At 41.0% G+C, this 21,297-nt stretch overlaps 1 protein-coding gene across 1 annotated transcript in view; it reads right to left on the reverse strand.

Moving 5' to 3' along the window:
• Positions 1 to 1,293: 1,293 nt before the first annotated feature.
• The window catches only part of CFAP54 (cilia and flagella associated protein 54), a 345,554-nt gene continuing 325,550 nt past the window's right edge, over positions 1,294 to 21,297 (reverse strand). The window contains exons 68-69 of the mRNA XM_040980448.1: positions 18,675 to 18,808; positions 1,294 to 1,688 (exon numbers count right to left, since the gene is read on the reverse strand). Of these exons, the coding sequence (XP_040836382.1) occupies positions 18,689 to 18,808 (120 nt within the window). The 3' untranslated portion in view covers positions 1,294 to 1,688; positions 18,675 to 18,688. The remainder of the gene's footprint in view (positions 1,689 to 18,674; positions 18,809 to 21,297) is intronic.

Here is a 21,297-nt window from a genome sequence, read left to right on the forward strand (position 1 = left end):
TTGCAAGCAGATGCTGTCAATTTTGCTTTTAAGTAGCCCATTTTTCCCCTTCTTTATTTCACATCTGTCACATGAACTATGCCTGAACACATTTATTAAAGCAGTCTGTGCTAATCATTAATTATGATACCAATATACCATTGTATTGTGTGCTAATGTAACTTGCACTTGTGGAATTCAAAGAGCTTCCCCAGATTTAATTAATCCTAGTCTTGCTAATGAAAAGCCTTGCTTCTACCCGGCGTGAGTTTGGGTTTCTAATCTGTTCCTTAAGGTCATCTCATTTTTCTTGAAAATGTACATTTATAATTTAACACCACAAATCTTTCACATTCCCTATTAAGCAATTATTTTGATTACTTCATTATCTTTCATTTTTTTCCTAGACTATTCAGGTTTGCTTCTGCCTACTGTGAGCCAAGTGTAATTCCGACATTCTCTCTCATTCCCTTTATTAGCATGATCTGCATTAGCAAGGGATTCATTTTCATTCTGAAGACTGAAAACAATTTCATTATCTGATAAAAATTATCTTCTCATATGCTATAAGAAGCAATTCTCCTCATTTATGGTCTCATTAGGCATTTCATCCACCCAATATATCTTTTCAACACTTCTTCCCAGAAGTAATCATCTGGTGGATCAGCTGACAATATCTAGGGCTAGGGATTCTCATTTTTGCCTTCCTCCCCTCCTTAACTTTGTTTTCTTCCTAAAGCTATCATTCTCTCAGCTCCTTCGTGAATCCTTGTTATTTCTGTCTTCCAAAAAGACTGTTTGGACTTCATCCTATCAACCCAATTGTGTATTGTGAATGATAAATTTACCTTTCTGTGGTGGTAGCCATAGCTTATGAATATTTTGTGGCTTTCATGGCTTGGAACTACAGTTAGTACACAATGACACTAAAAAATGTGTATTGGGGCAGGTATTTGGTGAAGTTGGTAGGGAAGCACTTGGAATGTTTGAATCCCATATCAGAATGTCTGGGTTTTAGTTCTGATTATTCAGTTCCAGTGTCCTGCTGATAATGTATATCCTGTGAAGAAGAAGATGATGATGGCTCAAGTATTTTCAGCTCTGCCACCTACCTACATGGGAAACCAGGGTGGAGTTCCAGGTCCTACCGTTGGCATGGCTCAGATCCAGCTGTTGTGGCCATTTGGAGACTGAATCCACAGATGACAGCTCTCTGTCTCTCTCTACCTTCCTAATTAAAAAGGGGAAAAAACCCACAATATTTTATGTGTACTGAATAAATGAAGGATTAAATTGACACGCACACTCATTTTATCAGAATGCAGTTTTAATTGACTTGAAAATGTATTATTTCCAAAACCCAAGAGTAAGCAAGCTCAAGCAACTTAGTAAGGAAGCTGACCAAGTGGATAAAAAGTGAAATAGAAACACGTTAAGTACCTGGGAAGAAGATAGATCAAAAATCTTTGAAGCTGCAGAAGACCAGCTAAACAACAGCAAAACCTCAAGGCACTATCTAGAGTATTTGGCTACATAATAAGCAATCAGATGGAACGAGATCTCAAGTCTGAAGCGGAGCCTTTTGTGAGAGTGAGATATTACATCATTACTAGTTCTTCTGATCCAATTTCCAAAGACTGACAAATATTGTTGAAAATTTCCTTGGTCTGATGTCACACACTTGACTCATTTCTCAGTTTTATTTCTCCCTAGGGAAGGAAGAAAGTAATCAGAGAATTTGCTCATTTCACTTTACACACTTTGGAAATACAAGGCACACATGCATACATTACTCTATGGCACTAGATTGGACTAAGTGAGCTGTTGGTATGCCTGTTCCTTCCCTCACTGATACTGGTCATGTTAAGTTCCAATCTAAGCAACCACGGGTATGCCTACAGCCCATTTGGGGAGGGTCTGGGATTGAGTCCCTATCTGTGTCTGATGCAGCTTCCAGCTGATGCACCTGGAAGGCAGAAGGTTCAAGTTCTTGAGCCCGCGACACCCATGGAGGCCACCTGCATGGTGTTCCTGGTTCCGGATTTACCTGGCCCAGGCATTTGGGGAATAAACCAGCAAATGGAACATTACTCTCTCATTTGTTCTGTCTCTTTGTGTTACTCTACCTTTGAAATAAACAAAAATCAATAAATATTTTAAAGAATGCCATTTGCCTCTACATGGAGAAAGTACTCAGGTGTCTACCTACGTGAGGTAGCACACCAGTTTAGAGGTAAACTGGAAATAAGCATTGGGAAGATTTTGACTAAATATGGTATTGGTTGCAGTCATAGAACATAGATAAAAGACAATATTTACTAGGAAGAAAAAAATTTTGATTTTTAAATTCTAGTGAGATAATCTTCCAGGTCAGTGGTCAGCAAACCAAGGCTTGGGGGTCAAATCTGGCTTACCACCTACTTCTGTTCCTTGAAGTAACAATCATTTTACATTTTAAAATGTTGGGGGGGAATCCAAAGAAGAATACTTGTTGATGATACATGAACAGTCTATGAAATTTAAATTAATAAATAATGACCTACTGGAATATAGTCAAATGCTTTGCTTACATACTGTCTATGTCTGTTTTCTCACTGTAATGGCAGAGATGACAAGCCATAACACAGATGCAAAGTCAAAAATATTTGTTGCCTGTCCCTTTACAGAAACAGCGTATGGACCCATGGAGTTAATGCTCTGGCCATTGTTGCTATCATGAGTGAAGCATGACCAAGGATGGGCTTCACAGGGAGGGGGGTTTCCTGAGAAGTGGGTCAGAGTCCAGAGGTGACTGTGAGCCTACAAACCAAAACAGATCAACAGCCCAACTGACCTCCGCACTTTTCAGTTGCCCAAGTGAGTAAATTCCCTTCAGTGTATGATTCAGATGTAGGTCGCTTTTCTATCAGCATGGTTGCTAATATAGCTATAAGATCCAGATGTAACCTCCGTCCTTTTCATGCCCTTCAAATACTCAAATGTCATTCAAATCTCCCGTTCCTGAGTCTATAGCAGTTTAATACCATTGCCACAATTTCAACAAATTCCCAGACTTGATTTCATTATCCTTGTCCTACTAATAACATATCCGTAATGAATGCAGGGTGAATGTCACCCCTTCTGTCTCATCAATAACTTCCCAGACACATACACTTTAGAACAACAGTGTCTTGAGTTTGCTCGTTCTAACCGAGGTCTGAGAGAGGATGGCAGGAGACCACTTCACGCACTGTACAATCTCCCAGTATTTCATGGCCATTCATTCTATTCCTTCTAATCTCTTTGCTTCACTTTTCTTACTCCTAAATTTCCAAAGCAAATGAATACCTTTCTTTCTAGGATCAGTAACTATCCTAGTATGGCTGAACTGGTCTCTGTTTTAGGACAGTCCTGGTTTTCACCCTGAAAGTTTTACTTCCAAAGAAATGTCTCCTTGCTAGGCAAATGGGGACTATCAGTGACTCTTTCATTGCATCTTGAGCAGGTAGGTGTGCCTCTTTTACTGATAGTCACATATATATAGCACAGTACATATGTATATACACACACACATTGCAATATACTTTAGTTATATGTAACTAGCTACGCCATCTAGATTTGTGAACAAGAGGTTTTTGAAAAGTTCATGAAAAATCACACTATAAAAAAGGCAACACATGGACTTCAAAATTATTTTTGCATGAAAAGAAATTTATTTTTAATTCGTTTTCCACACTTTATTGAAGTATCTTGGCAACTGCATGCTATGCTATTTGTATGACAAAACTGGCTGACATCACTCAGAAGGTGTCCCCAGCACTGGGTAACTCGTGACTGCCAGATGAGGAATGACCCACAGAAAAAGCAACATAAATGTGGATTCCACCATGCTTATTTTCGATATTTCATGCATCACGGTTTCCTCCAGTCTCAGCCTATTTTCACTCTCTGGGGGGCTTCAAATGATTATTTTAATTCCAATTTTATAATTGCTTTCACAGTCTTAGTAGCAGGCAGTTCAGTAAACCCTTGTATGCTATCATCAAAAATGAGCACTCAACATCCTAAACCAAATAACCTCTGCTCTTTCTAGGCATAACTGAACTGTGATAATGCGTACTAACACTAGAATGCAATAATAGAAAAAGAAAATTGCTACTGCACTAGAGACACTTCTAAATGCTCTACTGATGACAAAACTGAGGTACAGAGAAGTTGAAAAACTCTGAATTCATGCAAATGGTAGATAGGAAAGCCAGGCCGCCAATCCATACTGTCTGATACGAGTTGGCTCTTTTATCCACAGTACTATACTGTTACTCAAGTACTGGCCTGAAGAACCTAGGTTTTCTGCTTTTGTGATTTCTGCCTTACTTACTTGGCTGGGAACTGTGAACTTGAGGTCTGACAGTCTATACGTGACACGTGACACCTGGTAGGTCACGTAGGCAGAGCACTCCTCAGGAAGGACACCCCTGGTGTGCTGCTTAGATAAGTTGCTCACTGCCCTATAGCCCACCAGCTTGTACTGTTTGAAAGATGCTTGCTTCAAACCCACCAATAGAAGCATGCCAACTTGCTCTTTTTAAAAGTTAACAGATAAACTGACCAATCATAACTATAATTGTGTGGAATTGGTCTGAAAATATATAAAAACCATGTGCTGTTCAATCTTGCTCTCTTCTTCTGCCCCTCCTGCTGCAGTCTTTCCTGCTTCTGCCTCCGTAGGGGCTGCTGCTGCTCCCCTGTCCTGCTGGGCTGGGAGCCTCGGTTAGTTTGAATAAACTGCCTTTACCTGCTGATTTTCTGGGGATCTCAAAATCTGGACACAACAGGCCATTGTCCCTTAATAGAGACAATTCAGAGGGAACTTTATAAGAAAGAACTGAGTGAGTAACCTTTACAGTCCTTTAAACTCATGGAACTATTTATCCAATAAAAATGATCATTCCAAGCCAGTTAACATATAATTTTCATGCTTCCAAAAATATTTTCACTCAACTAGAAATCTAGGAAATAAACACCCTACGTGGTATTTTCATTTATGCTCAGCCCCTGCAGAATCTTTTTCCTGCCTCGGAATTTGACTTCTACCATCTCAAGCAGAACTGTATCGCTGTGGTTCCCCGGGTGGCTGCAGTGCTCAGTCGCATATTGTGTTCATTCTGAATGTAGTGTCAAGATTGATCAACCAGCTTACTCCAACCAGTTCAAAGCACCAGCCTTTGAGGTCCTGAAAAACAGCTGCTGCACTGTTTGGCTATACCATTCCAAATATATTTGAAAAATATTTTAACCAGAGAAATTGCTCTAAGATAAAAGGCACATTCAAAGGTTTTTCCTTGTATGAAAATAAAAACTTTTAAGATCAATACAAATACTTCTTTTCTTGTCATCTTCCCTGTTGTATGCCTCCCAAGATGCTCTGATGTTATTAATCAGGAATGGATATTGTTTTTGCAAAAATAAAATAAATGACAGGCCTTGAGCCTCCTGTTGTTGAAAGTGACTTGTAAAATGGGTTGTGTTTTATTGCAGGCTGCTGTAGAAGACACGGTTTATTTGCAGTTTGTTCTCATGAGGACTCACAGGAAAAACTGCTTTCTGGAATTAGTACCCAGGATTAGAAGCCCCTGGGTCTCTTTAGTACAAAGGCCATTTTTCTGTCACAACACTGTTGATCCTGCAATGTGCTATATATACTTACTAACAGGTGCTGCAAAGCAGACATCTGGGACAGACTCCCAGTAAATGTAAAGGATTTAATGACTCCCTTAAAAACAAAACAAAACAAAAAAGAACCCCAAGCCAAAATTGACTCCACTTCTGGCTCTATCTTATTTTCCTACCTTCCTTTGTTTTCTGTGCCTGAGTTTTCTTATATGGTTTTAACAGATCTTACCTATCTCAAATCCGTACTTCTAAGCTACCTGAGATTCTTTTTGGACACATTTAAAGCTAAGCAATGAAACAGCCTAGATTTGACTACCGTTGTTCAAATACACGAGAACCAGCAAGCAGTAAACAAAATTTGAGGAGACCAACAAAAGTCTAAAAAAAAATAAAACCAAACTAGGGAGACAAAAGGTGAAGATACATGTACAAAGCTGAGTATGGTCCTTGGCCTCAGTAAAAGCTGGACTGGGAATGTAAGTTTATGTGTTTCTTTGACATCCAGCTCCCTGGGAAGCTGACCAGAAGCAAGGACAGACCTGCCAACAGATGTGTGCAACATGGCCAGGACAGAAGCAGGATACTCGTGGAGGTGTGAGAGAAGCAGAGGTAAAATGAGGATCCCTACCTAGTCCAGCAGGTGCCTGGGCTCAGCTGGAACGAGGACTGAGGACCGCAAGATGCTTTATCTTCTTTTACAATTGTTAACTAATGTATAAAGGTTGGATGCGTTTACTGTGACATGCCATGTTTCTTTGAAATATGTATACTCCATGGAATGCCTTACAGTGAGCCTGATGTACGCCTGACCTCCCACATGAGGATGCTTCAAAAAGCTCTTGGAGGATGGAATTGAAAGGCAAGTTTATTTTGGTACCAAAGAATCCCCTGAAATCCATGCATATGCAGGGTCTTCAAAAAGTCCATGAAAATGCATATCATAACAAATTTCACATGGGTTTTCATATTCTGTATGAAAATTAACAGTTAATTTTTTTTTTTAATTTCAGAATTAGAGAAGCAAGCAGACACACAGACAGATACATCTCTCTCGTCCTCTGATTTACCCTGCACATGTCTCCAATGGCTAGGGATGGGACTGGGTGGGAGCCAGGAACAAGGGGCTCAATCTGGGTCTACCAGGCGAGGTACAGGTCTTAAGTGACTTGGCCTGTCACCGCTGCCTCCTAGGATGCCCATTAAGAGCCAGCTGCAATGGGCAGCTAGGCTGAGAAGCTGGAATGTGGGATGTAGGCACTAAGTGCCGATGTAACCACTAAGCCAATGATAACCCCAAATTTTTCAGTTTCATTTTTTGCATGAACATTCTGAAATAAGGTTAGCAATTTTCAAAAGTACAACACATGGTTACGGCAATAGTCTCCATATTACACTGTATTTTTCTTGAGTGCAATTTCACCTACTAAACTGAAAATTCAGATCTTTTGACCCACAATCTCCCTACCATTGCACCCAGCCCCCGATTCTAGGCTCTACTCAAGTTCTTTTTCTTCTTTCCTTCTTTCCTCCCTCCCTCCTTCCCTTCCTCCCTTCCTTCCTTCCTTCCTTCCTTCCTTCCTTCCTTCCTTCCTTCCAGATTTCACAGCTGAGTAATATCACACACTATCTTTAACGCTTGGCTTAATGTAAAGTTCTCTAGGCTCATCTGTGTTATCTCAGGGACAGGAGCTCTTTTTTTTTTAAGGCTGAACAGTATTCCATTGTGTACACAATCTGTCCATTCCCTTTACTTTTCCTTCTGCTGATAGACACTCCGGTTGATTTCACCTTAGTCATTGTAAATAACGCTGCTGATGTTTCCTGCATATAATGACTTCAATTCCTTTTGGAAAGTACTGAAAAGTGGGATTGCTGAGTCAGATCTCAGCTGTTTGAAAAAAAAAAAAAAGAGAGACTATGTAAGTGGCATTCTTACATGCATAGACTCTGTCCTATGGTACAAATGTGATTCCCATATTTTTAAAATAAAGAGTGAGGTAGGGCCCGACACAATGGCTTAGCTGCTGAAGTCCTCGCCTTGAGCACACCAGGATCCCATATGGGTACCGATTCTAATTCCAACAGCCCTGCTTCCCATCCAGCTCCCTGCTTGTGGCCTGGAAAAGCAGTCGAGGACAGGCCAAAGCCTTGGGATCCTGCATCTGCATGGGAGACCTGAAAGAGACTCTGGGCTCCTGGCTTCAGATTGGCTCAGCTCTGGCCATTAAGGCTCCTTGGGGAGTGAAGCATCAGATGGAAGATCTTCCTCTCTGTCTCTCCTCCTCCTATCTGTAGATCTGCCTTTCCAATAAAAATAAATAAATCTTAAAAAAAAAAAAAAAGAGTGAGGGAGAGGGGCCAGTATAGACATTTAGTATGGTAATAATCCACATGCAGTGCCAGCATCCCATAATGGTGCAGGTTCAAGCCCTGGCTGCTCCACTTCCAATCCAGCTCCCTGCTTATGGCCCGGAAAAGCAGTGGAGTATGGTCCAAGACTTGGGCTCCCACATGTACATGAGAGACATGGCTGGCTCCCAGCTTTGGACCATTTGGGGAGTGTACCAATGACATTTCTCGCTGTCTCTCCCTCTCTCTCTTTCTGTTACTTTGAGTTCCAAGTAACATAATTCAATCTCAAATAAAAAGAACATGCTTGTCAAGAAAAAAAGGCATACACACATATAAAAAGGCTCAGAATAATAAAAAAGTGATAAAAAAAAGATCAAATGAGCAAATGCATGCATTAGTGAATGAGGGAAATTTATTAGAGACACACTACCATATCAATCAAAGAGAGATTAAATGGCAGCCTCAAAAGAAAAAGGGAAAAGTATTTTTTTTCCATTTTGAGAATATCACCATATACTAGGAATAAGAACAGCGTACAATTCCTTTACATCTCTTTATAATCTTGATTATTCTAACTTCATTTTATCCAAACCACCATGTCTAAGCACTCTCAACTTGAACATTTTCTGTTAATAAGCTCTGAAAAAAACCTTTCAATGCTGCATTTAGGGAATATGACTAGTGGGCTCAAGTCTCGATATGCTTCCGTCTACACTGTGCTTGGTTCTTTCCTTGGGAATTGGGAGAGATAATTAGACTATAGGAAAGATATTTAAATGCTAACGTTGCTGATTTCACAGTGGTGGACTTGTGAGTAACTTATTTTCTACTTCGCACATTTCACTTTTTTTTTTTTTACATCTTCTCAACATGAGTTCTGAATCACTTTCATGCTGATGAGAGAAATCAGCCTAAGACATTCTTGTAAATCTGGTGGGAGAGAATTAAACCAGGAAAGTTGTGAAGAGTACTTAGAAATCTTTGAATTTAGAAGTCTACTCAGTGTTAACCTTGTGGAAAATTTAAAAAGAGGGCTTGGGCCAACTTACATGTGGGTAAAATCTGGTCTTAAACTTATTCCATCCTACACTGTTAACTATAAATGTATGGATATCAAAATGAATACCAATTAGGAGCCAAAGCAATTCATCAGCAATTAATTTCATATTGTCTCCAATGTTTCAGTTGAGAATGCGTTACTTGCAATAAAATTTCTATGCCTCTTAACCCAGCTTTTCAACTAGTGAATTTAATTATGGAGAAATCTGTCACTAAAGCCTTCTTCTTAATCAAGCTCATGTTATGATAGAAAAAAAAAATCTGTTGCCATGGAGACTTCAGTGTCAAAGTTGCAGCTTATAAGGCTCTACTGAAGTGGAAAGCAAAAATAGTAAACGAGATTTTTCTAAAGTGAAACTTCTTCATATATATATATATATAAATTTAACTTTGAGATTATGGATGGTAGATGGATTTGTAAGTGAGTCACATTTTGTGTAACACATAGTCATGTAAAACAGTTTGAATATATCTACTTCTGGAAAATAAAATAATTTAAAGGATAATGATGGATTTCATAATTGATAGGAATTGTACTGAGAGTCCAAGTCAATTTAATAAAACATATCAGGCTGCTCTGGTATCTTATATTAAAAATTCATATTTCCATAGATTCAATTTTCTAAAATTGTGAATGTCTGTGTATATAGTCTAACATTAGTTTCAAAGGGATTTTTTCCAGTTGTCAATAAAACCCCAAATAATGGAAGCAGATACACTATTCAGTCATATAATGAGACCTGAATCATGGCTCGTATTTGATAATTACTTAATGACAGGTGAACCAATAACCAAGTGAAACCTGCCAGCCAACAAGATGAGGAAAGTAAACGATGTATTTATTTTTAATTTATGTAACATATCATGCCTGAGAGAAGCATAGATCAGAATAAGAAAATTCATTTTAAGAAAAAAAACTTTGGGTCCTGTGCTATGGCCTAGTAGCTGAATCCTTGCCTTTCATGCTCGAGATCCCATATGGGCTCCAATTTGTGTTCTGGCTGCTCCACTTCCCATCCAGCTCCCTGCCTGTGGCCTGGGAAAGCAGTGGAGAACAGCCCAAAGCCTTGGAACCCTGTAGCCACAGGGGAGACCTGGAAAGAAGTTCCTGGTTCCTGGCTTCAGATTGGCTCAGCTCTGGCGGTTGTGGTCACTTGGGGAATGAACCAACAGACAGAAGATCTTTCTCTGTCACTCCTCTCTGTATGTCTGCCTTTCCAATAAAAATGCTTAAATCTTTTTTTTTTTTTAAAAAAAAAGAAAACTTAACAACCACAAATGGAACCTCCTGGTCCTTCTTCAGAGAGTTGGTTCTCCCTCCTTTATCTAACAGATGACCACATTCTGATTTTGATTCCAATCATCAACAATAACTCAAAGAACTTTCATCTGTCTTTAAGCTTTAGGTTAGGGGCATGTTCATTATGTATAAACACACACACACATATATCCTTTTGCTACAGGATATTTCTTTTTCTTTTAAAAGTGAATCTAGGGCCTGGCAGCGTGGCCTAGTGGCTAAAGTCCTCGCCTTGAACGCCCCGGGATCCCATATGGGTGCCAGTTCTAATCCCGGCAGCTCCACTCCAGCTCCCTGCTTGTGGCCTGGGAAAGCAGTGGAGGACAGCCCAAGGCTTTGGGACCCTGCACCCGTATGGGAGACCCAGAAGAAGTTCCTGGATCCTGGCTTTGGATCGGCATAGCATCAGCCGTTGCGCTCACTTGGGGAGTGAATCATCAGACGGAAGATCTTCCTCTCTGCCTCTCCTCCTCTTTGTATATCTGACTTTCCAATAAATAAATAAATCTTTAAAAAAACAAAAGTGAATCTAGGTTAATATATGTTTCTTTAATCCATGTGCACAAGTTATTTACTATTTAGTTATTCATTTAGACATCTGTATACTATTCTGTCATATGACTACAGTGTTATTTATTTATCCTTTCTGTATCTGAGGGGTAATGAGCAGGTTTTCACTGCTGACTGCTACTAGGATAAATATGCATCAGTAAATATTTTTGCCAAATGTCCTTGACCACACGGATAGGAGCATTCTCTGCATAACATACTATAAGCATGTCAAACGTGAGACAAATAGAAACAAGCATTTCAAATACGAGACAAGTGGCAAAAAGAGCAGTTAAGCAGTGCAATTCTGGCCCACTGTTTCGCCCCCTGCTCTGCAGATCATGACTTTTACAATCCTATGCACACATATAGGATGCTAAATTAAAAAAAAAAACATATTTTTACACAATGAAAAATCCTTGATGTCACATATGTATATGGTTAAAATCCTCATGTTTTATGAAGATTTTGTAAGTTTCAAGATCAATCTGAAAAAAGAACGAGCTCAATCTGAACTGAGTAACCCCTGATTTCAGGCGGTAAGGCTATGCTGTGAAAACAGGATGATACAGAACTGTGTGCAACAGCACCCTTAGGAACAGACGGCAGGGCTGGGAATGGGTAAAGTGCCTGCACGTGAAGCCACTACAGATCACTGCACATAGGCCCTGAGTAGCTGGCAGCTCATCAGTTTCCACAGCAAACTCTTAGAGAGTGACATGAGAGTGGGATGGGAAGCCCTGGGTTTTATTCACGTGACACTGATTCCACACTCGATTTGCCTCTTCGCCCCTCTTCTCTTCCCTTCTGCTCTCCCTTTAAGTTTGCCTCCTGTCCTCCGTTGTACTTAAAAATAAATAGAGAGCATTGTAGGCATCAGGTACAAAACATTGGCAGATACTGTAATGCTGCATTTTTTTTTGAAAAAGCAGCTGCAAATTTATAACATGGTCTTTTAAAAGAACTTCTGAAAAACATTTCTGAAAGTAAATCCATCTTTCATACTGGTTTCATTTTGTTCATCACTTCCTCACCACCTTGCACATGAAGTTCCTTATTTAACTGGTGAATGTTACTCCTGTTTTGGAAGAGGATCAGAATTTTTGGAACAAGAGATTGGGGTGAGGGAGACTACTTAATTGGGACAATTTCTGGAATCAGAATTTGAGACTGGAAAATCGACTGTGGTGCAGTATTTCTCTCAGGCCAACAACACGCAAGCACGGCTCTCTGAAAGTGGAGACAGCGTAAGAAACTGTGCTGCTATGTTACATGAGGGAACTTAATAAAGTTTACAGATATTAAACAGAATGTCAACTTATCCTTTTTCAGTATTTATTTAGTTGAAAGTCAGAGTTACCTAAAGAGAGAGAAAGATAGAGACATCTTTCATTCACTGTTCCACTCCCTGGCTACAACTGCCGGAGCTAGGCCAGGCTGAAACCAGGAGCCAGGAGCTTCTTCCAGGTATCCCATACGATGGTAGAGTCCAAAATACTTAAGTCATCTTCCACTGACTTTTTCAGACCATTAACAGCAAGCTATATTAAAGGAGGAGCAGAATGGACACCCATGTCCCTATGGGATACCTCCTATGCCACACCACGGCTCCCATAAATGTATGTTTATTTTGGTGTAAAGTATTTTTTGTTAAATCCACACCTAGTCTTTTCATAAAACACATTTTCCAAATAGTATTGAAGAAATTGTCTAAAAATAAATTAGTCTCTTAACTTCATTTTTCTGTGACCTTTTTGACATACCCTTGTATTATGAGCAATGGTTGTAAGAAACCTGCTTCCTCCTGCAGAAACCAATTCATAGGCACAGATTCCACTAGGGACCACCCCCTCTGCCATGCTTTCCGGAGACATCCCTTCTGGTCTTCAAGTCAAATTGAGGCACCACTTTTTCTTCCTTCCCCCTGAATTTTGATTTTCCCAGAACCATGGATGTAAGGGAACATAGGTATAAGTGAATGGGAAGTCACAGCTCATATTCCCCTACTCAGATTTCAATCTTGGCTCTGTCTCACTGGGATCCTTGGACAAACAAATCACTTTGCCATTTTCATGTCTGTTTTCTCATCTGTAACATGAGAAAGCATGTAATACCATGGGCACTGTGGTTTTCCTTCTTTTCAAGACAGAGGGAAATAATGCTGCAGTACTCACTAAATCAGTGTTTGGCCTGGTAAATTCTCCTCAAAGTATATACAGTGATGGCAATGAAGGTGGAGATATTGGAAGTATCTTTTTCTTCTTTCTTTTCAGAGATCCACAATGTCCATAATATCACCTTATTAAAGTCTCATCCATCCTCCTACCCACTCACCTATTTATCTTCTAACAAATGGTACTGATTTCAGCTAGGTGCTAGGCATTGTTCAAGGGTTCTATAAAATAGTAACTGCATTCATATCCACTTATACTTTAGCATAAAAGCAACGAGGAGTCCAACAACTGGTCACAAAGAATGGAAAACGGAAAACCATCATTAGGCTGAGATGAATGGCATTGCTTATTGGTCATACCTGTATTAAATGTGGGTATTCTGTCAGAACTTTCTTGTGCTTGATAGCCAAAGTTTGCATGACAATTCTGCTTTTCTCTTCTGAGAAACATAATCTGTTGAAGATGTTCTCTCTCCCAGCAGATAAACTTGCAAACACCAGTCCCCAGCCAAAGATCTTGAAAGCCCTGACCACCTAGGAATTATTGCCACCTGTATGGCTTTTGTGTATGAATCAAGTCTTGTTTCATCATCAGGGCTTCTTCCCCAACCTCTTTGTCCAGTCTAAGGTCACTGGTAGATATTATGTCCATGGTTCCTGTGACTATTCTTGTCCTAGGTTTCTTTCCCTTCCATCATATTCTACATGTTTGTCTTCCTTAACAACCAAGTCATCATCCATTCACTCTATTCCACCGTTTATTCCCAGAATTTCCTGAATGTTACCCAGTACCAGGAACTCACTAGTGTCACTCCTCTTCTTACTTGTTGCCAGCCATATCTGTATGTACTGGCTACATGCCGTACCCAAATGGCGCCGGCCAGAGAAGCCACATCTTGGTGTTTGGTGCAGAGTCACGTAGCCTTCGCAGTACTGCGCAGGCGCCTAGCGCATGCGCAGTGAGCTGCGGCGCGGCAGGCACGTAAACACTGGGACTGACGAATCCAGTCGCCCAGAACCCTGCGTAATCATGACGCCGACCTATCATTGGCGGAGGCGGGGCCAGACAGCACATAAGAGTAGAAAGCCTGCCGGGATCCGGGCCTCCCTCCTCTTCATGTTGGTGTGCACAATAAATTTTACCGCAGGAGGCTTCACTCGCGTCTGCGTCTTATTGCTGGGCGGTAAGACACGTGGGCGCGACAACTGGTGCCGGGAACCCGGGACTTGGAGGGGGCCTCCCGTTTTGAACGGGACGAAGTCAGAACTGCGGCCAAAAGACAGGTAAGGAGCTCTGAGAGGGAGAACTTTCGGGTGACTAGGAGCATAAATCGGAGGTATATGAGCCGCCGCTTCTGGTTATAGACATGGGCGCACAGGTCTCTCTGGTGAAATTTTTGCAGATGGTTTATGCCCCCCGTAAGGGAGCGGTCAGAGAGAGTGACAAAGCCCTTCAGTCTGCCCAGGATAGTCTCTCAGAAACAGAGCGGGAGAGGAGAACCGGTTTGAAGCAAAAAATAAAGGTGAAATTGAAAGCAGTATCTTCCTCATCAAGTTCGGAGACTTCCGACGCTGAGGAAGGGTACAAGTGGGATAGGCGCTTAGAACGTAAACCTGCAGGAATCAGACGAGGATCAGAAAAGGAGAAGAAAGATAATGGCGGTGCTACTGCGCCGGCCACGCGCGGCCCATGGCCTCAGGACTCTGGAGCCATTTCATCAATGGCTCCTCCTGCTGTGAAGCCATCTGCCCCGCCCATGAGTTGTGGCGCCGGCTCCTTCCTTCATCGATGCAGCCACGCGCCGGGAACTTCAAAATATGTTCCCCGTCTTAGAAGAAGAAAGGGAAAGAGTTTACAGACAGGTAGATGCAGCATTAGTGCGAGAATTGGCCATGTCTGTAAAGCAATATGGTCTTCATGCCAATTACACTTTGTCCCTGTTAGAACGTATGGGGGGAATGAATATGACTCCCTCTGATTGGCAATTTGTGGTGAAGGCTGTTCTCCCTAATATGGGATCATACCTAAATTGGAAGGGCCTATGGCAAGAGCTTTTGGCTGAGACCGCCCGGGCAAACCAACAGCGCGGCGGTGATGCTTTGACCTGGACTTATAATATGCTTTCCGGACAAGGCCAATACTCTGATGATCAAAATAGATATCCATGGCCAGTGTATACCCAGATCTCTACTGCAGCTATAAAGGCTTGGAAGGCCCTTTCACTTAAAGGGCAAGAGAAATTGGGCATTACACAGGTTAAGCAGGAGCCAGATGAGCCTTTTGCTGATTTTGTGGCACGTGTAATGCAGAAAATGAGTGTCAAATTAGTGACTGGCATCCCTTATAATCCACAAGGTCAGGGGATAATCGAACGTGCTCATCGCTCTATTAAGGAATTGTTGCAAAAGCAAAAAACCACCTGGGAATCACTTGGCCTCGCCAGTCAGAGCCCTCGGGCCACTCTAGCCCTGGCTCTCTTCACCATCAATTTTTTACAGCTGGATGAGAAAGGCCTCAGTGCTGCAGATCGTCATTCCCTCAAGACGGCGCAAGAGCAATCTTGGGTCAAGTGGAAGGATGTTCTGGAGTCCAAATGGAAGGGCCCAGACCCAGTTATTAGGCAGGCTCGAGGAGCCATTTGTGTGTTTCCACAGGACGCCCCAGTTCCGGTTTGGGTTCCAGCTCGATTGACTCGTTCCTGTCCATCACCGCCTTCTGACGTTTCTGCAACTGCTGGAGCGCTTGCACGAGGATCTGACTTGGGGAAGATTCATGCAGACCCGCAATCAGAAACTCCTCCTACAATCCCACAGGACAATGGTGCCCCGCCCAGTGCAAACACGGCTGATGGTGCAACTAAGGGTCTGTATGGCGCTTGTGAGGATCGTGATTGCTGAGCCACGATGAGGAGTTTTGAGTGTTTTTCCATGACCCTTACTGGTCGCCCACTCAGCCCGAGTGTTTCCTTGATTTTTCCTTCTTTGGATTTGCCTTTTCTCCCTTATGATGATATTAAGGAGAATGTGAGTAATTTTTTATTCTCCCTACAGGACACGCTTTGTTTTCAAGCGTCTCCTGAGAATTTTAGTGTCAAGGTTTATGTGTTACTTCTATTCCTTTTCAAAATGTTTCAATGGCTGCTAATCTTTCTCGCCAGCTTTCTTCCTATCTTTTAGGAAATTGGACGAGAGAATTTGATATTTTACAGTCGGAGTTGAGAATTGCCATTGTCCAGATTAATTCTACACGGGTGGATCCTGTAGTTGCTGAAACCCTGGCCACTTGGATTTGGAACATCACTTCCCATATTAAGGAATGGGTGGGAGTGGTTGTGCTGATTCTGCTCTTATGTGCAGGCTGTGCCTTATGCCTTTTTTGCCTGTGTCGTCTGAGACACCGCGCTCAGCGAGATTGTGTGGCAATACATCAAGCCCTACTAGCCATGCAGTATGGTGACTCCCCCATGGTATGGTTGAGCATGCTTCAACAGGCTTAGTTAAGAGCATGGACATCATGGCTCCTGCACCTCAGGTCATTATGGCATTGCACTGAGTTCGAGCATGATGCATAATGCACCTGACTAGCCCTTGCACCTCGCAGGACTTATCCATTGCACGCGAGAGGGTAGTCAATCTTATAACTAACTTGTCGAGACATTGCTCTTTACAACCACCGCGGTTGTAGCCCATGACGGGTAAGATAGACCCAGACAATTATCGGTCTAAGACAGGGACTACGTCAAGCCACGCAGCCTCCCTATGACGGATCGTGCGCCTTGAGTCTACAACCTAAGACAGGCCCATACCAGCTTATTTTTCTATTGTATAAGAAAGAGGGAGATGTTGCCAGCCATATCTGTATGTACTGGCTACATGCCGTACCCAAATGGCGCCGGCCAGAGAAGCCACATCTTGGTGTTTGGTGCAGAGTCACGTAGCCTTCGCAGTACTGCGCAGGCGCCTAGCGCATGCGCAGTGAGCTGCGGCGCGGCAGGCACGTAAACACTGGGACTGACGAATCCAGTCGCCCAGAACCCTGCGTAATCATGACGCCGACCTATCATTGGCGGAGGCGGGGCCAGACAGCACATAAGAGTAGAAAGCCTGCCGGGATCCGGGCCTCCCTCCTCTTCATGTTGGTGTGCACAATAAATTTTACCGCAGGAGGCTTCACTCGCGTCTGCGTCTTATTGCTGGGCGGTAAGACACGTGGGCGCGACACTTACTCACCTGCAGTGGGAGCCTATCCAGCCTGAGAGCTTCCTTTGTAGCTCATCCTTCAAGTTAATCTTATTTCCCAGATACCTACACTCTCCAAGTAGGCAGTAGGCAAGTCTTTTTGCACTTGTACTGCCTGAACTGTCATTCAGTTTATCTATTGCCTCCCTGTCTCTAGGAGACATTTTCAGCAAAATTTCAATCCCCCAAATCCTTCCTATCCTTAACTGAGTAAAGATTCCTTTTCTCAAAGTAGCAACCAGCTTTACTATTCCCAGACTTTGGAACCTCATGGATGTCTATTTAAAAAAATGAGAGACCTATAGAAGGTTACATTTTAAAATTTCTTTTTTTTTTTTCACAAAAGACAATTTTAAATTGCCAGTTTCCAGCTAATCTAACCACTGCTTCATAAAAGAAAGGTCTTTATAACACCAGTTAGAAGTTAAGGATTTATAATTTCAGAGTAAACTTTGCTTCAGAAAAACACATTTGAAATTTATTTATTTATCTTCGCAACTCAGGGTATTCATTCAAAGGCTGTCATCTGGAAAACCTTCATGGGCAGTACTGTTAGATGCTGACAGAGCCAGAAATAACGGGCCTTTACCGGTAACACTAGTCTCAGCACTCTATTATTACATCAAGCATGTGTTAAGGACCTTAACAGACTATAGACTAGTCCACTTACTTGATACATGTAGAAATCTTATGAGAAGGATATGGACATGTTATTTCTACAGATTAGAGAACAAAGGCTTAAGAATTTAAGTTAACTCCCCCCAAACAGGAAAGTTGATGAGTGCTGAAGTTACCATCTCAACCAAGGACTAGCTAATCCCTCAACTGGTGCCCCAACTTCTACAGCGTTACCTCTCAAACATATCAATTTCAGGGAATCTAATTTGACATACAGATCTTTGTTGAATTTGCTACATTTTGTATTTTAATCCAGGGTTTCCTGAAACTGGTAAAAGGTGTAGAAGTTGGCCCCTGCATTGTAGAGCTACATCTGTGGTCTCTCTCCTCTAGCTGCTACTGCATGGCAGTACCTTCCCAAATTTCAAGAACTCAAAAATATTACCTAAGGGGCAGAGAGCTCCATTGTGGAACAACTGGCTTAATCCAACCTTGGTCTGGACATGTCTAAAGGCACTCTAAATGATCACAAAATGGTTGCATTTGCATAATATTTTCTTTGAATAGCTCTGAAAGAGGGTTTAATAAACAATAGCACTGTCAATTCAAATATAAATCAAGGCACTTCTCAACACTTTAGTGCTTACAAAAATTTAGGTAGTATAAGAAAATAATATTTCATTATAAGCATAGTATAGACAATGTATTTCAAATCAAGAAAAACAAAAGCAATAAAATCTTTTCTGAGGTTACCTGGCAAAGGATGTTCAGGGAATGATTGACACTATCCAGCTGAAAAGACTTCCGTGTGACACGATGCAACCGTTAGCGAGATCAAACAGTCTCTCAAGATTGAATATGGACAACAGTGAGACTTCAAACGGGATCTGGGAAAAAGCAAAGAACTGTTCACTCAACAGTTTCAAATTGTGGACTGAAGTAAGCTTCTCACAGTACCCAAATGCCAATTTCACATAATAACTCATCTGCAAAAGACAGTTAACTTTGGTGCCTGAGGTAAGACACAAAGCTCCATTATCTCCATAATGCTGAAATGCCATCCATTACATTGTTCTACAGCTTTTAAAAATTCACATATTAGCTTATAAAATACTGACTACTAGAAATCTGGACTTTTTTTAAAACTGTAATTGCAGATAGTCCCAAATGTAGGTCATTTAGATCCTGCTCCTAATGAAATGTTTTTCTTGATGATGAATGGGCTGACTGAGACATTTTCTCTCTTCCTTATTTTGAGCATTGGTTTTGCCACAGCGAAGGAAGTAGCCTTTACCTGGAAGAGAAATCAGGTTACCATGTCTGAGGGCTAGCGAGCCTAAGGGCATCCTGGGTGGGCTGAAAGATGGGAAACACAAACTAAGACAAAGGCAGAAATGAAGGAACAAAGATGAAGGCATAGAGATGCTTATTGTAGACCCACCTCATGAAGATTTAGATAAGTACATATGCAAATGAATGAACAAACACCACGTGGGGAGTGGAAGTCCTATGGGTCCACATGCCAATAAGAAATTAGAGGATAAGCTTTATTAATTTCTTAACTACTTGTTAAATGAACCATTTATTTCTTTTGCTCTCAGAAAAAAAAAAACAACAGATTTAGAACTGAAAGCTTGTGTTTTTTTTAATGGATTAAAAAAGAGTGTTCTAGTTAACTTCTATTACTTCAAATAATAAGGATGAGAATAAACAAAAAAATATTCTCCTTCATTGATCAATTATGATTCATCGATATTTCCAGATTGGGGAGTATTCATCCACATGACTTTGCATCTTTTAAAAGGGATAATTAGATTCCCATTATTTGCTTTTGCAATGAATGATACACATATAATAATATATTAATCAATACAGGGAAGCAGAGTAACTACTTGGAACTTAAGAGTGCATGTTGGGTTAGCAGCTATGTGAGGTTGGATAAATTATTGAGTTTGTTTGAACTTTAATTTCCTCATCCATAAAACAGAATACTAGCTCTTATATCATTTTATTGTTACAATGAATGAATGAGTTTATACACATTAAACACTTAGAATAGTGGCTAGGACATAATGGTAACTCAATAAAGACTACATATTATCATCATTATTGAACATGTCATTTTTATGGCTACATAACAGTTCATGAGATGGTTATACTCTGATTTTTTTTTTTCATTCTCCATAGAGATTTTTCCACTTTCTGTATATATATATTTTTCCTTGGATACAGGTGCTCTACTGATTCCCCAAAGTGGTTCTGGTTAGTCAAAGGGTATTTGCCTTTCACATTTTAATTTTTATTGCCAAATGATTTTCTTGATAGTCTGTGGCAATTAACATATAAAAAACCACAGCCCAGGGTTTCCCACATCTATAGTAGCATATTATGGAATATTAAATGTTTGATGTTGCTGCTTCGCTCCTTCTTCACTATTTTTTTTTAGCAGGTGGGGAGAGAAAGAGACAAGCGGACTGAAGGCTCACATTGAGAAGTCTACAATGGCCAGGATGTGCTTGGTTGAAACTGGACTCAATCTGCTCTCCACAGGGGGTGGCAGGAAGCCAGGACTGGGAGTACAGACATGAACTGAGCCCAGGAACTCTCATGTGGGTGCTGCTAGACCAAATATCCACCTGTCACTACTATTCATTTATTCAGAATAGATGAGGGAACATTTTAGTAAGATAATACTAGTTTATTAAAATGTCAAAACTGTGTTTACCGCGATTATTTTGGCCATAACTAATTGCTGTTTCATTGTGGTGAACTATCTCATGTCCAATTTAGTATCCTTTAGAAAGCTAAATTTTAAAATATCATTCAAACAAACAACAAATAGCATTAAAATACTTGTATGTGCTTTGGTGCTGTGTCCCACTCATGGTGAAACTCTGTGTGAAAGGAAGGGTTTTTAAAGATATTATCTGTGTTGTACTTACCATTAGGGTTATTTTCACGACATAATTTATACACTACATACAGAGCCTTTGGTTTCTGAGCCTTGTCGTTGACCCTCCAGAAACAAGTAGCCATTTGTCAAAGGATGAAGATTAATGGCCAAGTTTATTTATGTTGGCCCCAAGTGAAAGCTCAGCATCAGGAAGATAAAAGCAAGCCCTTGCCACCCAGGAGTTATTAATCCTGGCTTACCCTCAGGAGAGCACAAATTACGCTAAAGTGTCAAGACCCACTCTTGTGTCACTACCCTCCCATTTCTAGGCACCCCAGTTGCTCTGAATCATCAGTAGACAAATATTTCAAATTCAAGCTATTGTACCACATTTAGAACACGGCGCCCTACATTCTCCTATTGCTGGAAACAATTATCTTAAATAAACTACCAATTGTAGGAGGTCACTGTGACCCTAGAGAG

This window comes from Ochotona curzoniae, unplaced genomic scaffold, assembly GCF_017591425.1.
Source record: "Ochotona curzoniae isolate NIBS_2020 unplaced genomic scaffold, NIBS_Ocur_1.0 contig_1014, whole genome shotgun sequence".
NCBI classification, from domain to species: Eukaryota; Metazoa; Chordata; class Mammalia; order Lagomorpha; family Ochotonidae; genus Ochotona; species Ochotona curzoniae.